Below are 1,851 nucleotides of genomic sequence, written 5' to 3'. Positions count from 1 at the left end.
TCATTAATTATTTCAAATATGAAAGTTACAAGTTTTCAAAATATTCTTAGTATATCAGTCTGATAGATGCATAACCAACCTTAGAGAATGAATGAATTGCAAAAATACATGACATTTATAATTTTTAGTAAAAAATCTTATATTTTATCCACTTTCATGTTTTATGTATATCTTTGTTTTTCTAAATATTAGAACCTATAAAAGAAAATATGGAGCTTTTGTGGTATAGTGGTTAAAGCATAGGGCTTCTAGCACAAAACTTGGTGGTTCTAACCCATCAGCCACTAGTTGGGAGAAAGATGAGGCAATATGCTTCCATAAGAGATTTACAGCCTTGGAAACCCTATGGGGCATTTCCATTTTGTCCTATAGTGTTGCTATGTGTCAAAATCAACTCTATGGCAGTGGGTTTGGTTTTTTTGGGTATGAAAGAAAATGCCTATTTTTTGACACCCATTTCTTCTATATCCAGGCAGAATCAATTACAAAAGAATTAAGAGAAAACAGCTTGTTAAATCAGCATGTATGTTCAGTAATGAGAAGTTTTGGGGCCCGGACCTTCCAAGCAATGTAAGTTTTTGTTATGTATGTATGTATGTATGTATCTATCTATCTATCTGTGTATTGAAGAATCTGTGATTTTCAGGACTACCACCTTATAAGTTGAAACCATTTTTCTGATTATAGGGAATCAGGTCTTCTTTGATGATGACTAATGTGATTAGACTCATTGAAACTTAGAATTTGAAGGTATCTAACATCTCCTGTTTGCTATTTAACACTTGCTAAGTGTTAAATAAAGCCTGGTTTAAGATAATACTCAGAAAATATTTTTAAGGTTTATACTATTTACCAACTTTTCTAGATACTCTTATGATGTTCTGGACTCCAATCAAATTATACCTCATCATTAGATGTTTTCCTATCCTTCACTAACCATCATTCAATACTATTAACTTTACTGTAACTTTACATTTAGAAATCTTTTCTATTAATTCTGCTTCCCAATTTACTACAAAGTTCATTATGTCAACCAGTGTTTCCTATGAAAACATTCACTTGAGACAATAATATTAGAATCAAGTGTCCTTTGGGGGAAAAAATCATTTTTGAGAAACTAGCACTTATTTTCCTGTTTGATGACAGCAACGTAACCTGTTGTTTTCTTCTCCTGGCTGCTGGAAAGCTCAGGGGGCAAATCTGGAGCTTTCCAATTGACCATATCAGCTCTTCCACTTACCAGATTTATTTTCTCCCCTTTCCTTGATTCTCTATCTCTCTAGTCTATCTATTATCTATCATTCAGCCATCTACTCATCCATCATCTCTCTATCTCTCCTTGTTAGGATGAAGAGGAATTTTACAAAAACAACAACAAAAAAAAAGTAAAAGAAAAATCAAACAAGTCACCTAGTTATCTAGGTTAACCTTTTCATTTTACACATGAGTAAACTAAGGCCCACAAAGCTAAAACAATGTGCCGAAGACAACATATCCGGTCATTAGAACTCAGTTTTTCTAGTCTTCTGCTATGATTTATTTCCATTACGCATGTCCTTCTACTATGCAACACTGAGATCATATATAAGAATCAGAATTATGAATGGTGTAGAGGTGTGCTGTTTAATATGGCACCTACTAGCCACATGTGTTGCCTGAGCATTTGGCATGTGGTTAATGCAACTGAGGAATTCTGCTGTAAACGTAAAATATACATCAAATTTCAAAGATTTCCCTGAGAAAAAGAGCATATCTCATTAATAGGCTTTTATGTTGATTATATTTTGAAATGATACAATTTTTGATGTATTGGGTTAAATAAAATGTATTATTGCAGTGAATTTAATCTGC

The 1,851-nt window shown here is 32.8% G+C and overlaps 1 protein-coding gene across 1 annotated transcript in view; it reads left to right on the top strand.

The window, feature by feature from the left end:
* Positions 1-1,851, top strand: part of LOC103209592 (alpha-fetoprotein-like) — a 23,370-nt gene that overhangs the window by 5,806 nt on the left and 15,713 nt on the right. Inside the window, exon 6 of the mRNA XM_007955484.1 lies at positions 473-570. Coding sequence (XP_007953675.1) covers positions 473-570 — 98 coding nt within the window. The remainder of the gene's footprint in view (positions 1-472; positions 571-1,851) is intronic.

This window comes from Orycteropus afer, unplaced genomic scaffold, assembly GCF_000298275.1.
Source record: "Orycteropus afer afer isolate SDZICR_OR568_19922 unplaced genomic scaffold, OryAfe1.0 scaffold00505, whole genome shotgun sequence".
Taxonomy (NCBI): domain Eukaryota; kingdom Metazoa; phylum Chordata; class Mammalia; order Tubulidentata; family Orycteropodidae; genus Orycteropus; species Orycteropus afer.
Note: the sequence above shows the minus strand (reverse complement) of the source record. Positions and strands in the feature narration are given on the sequence as shown.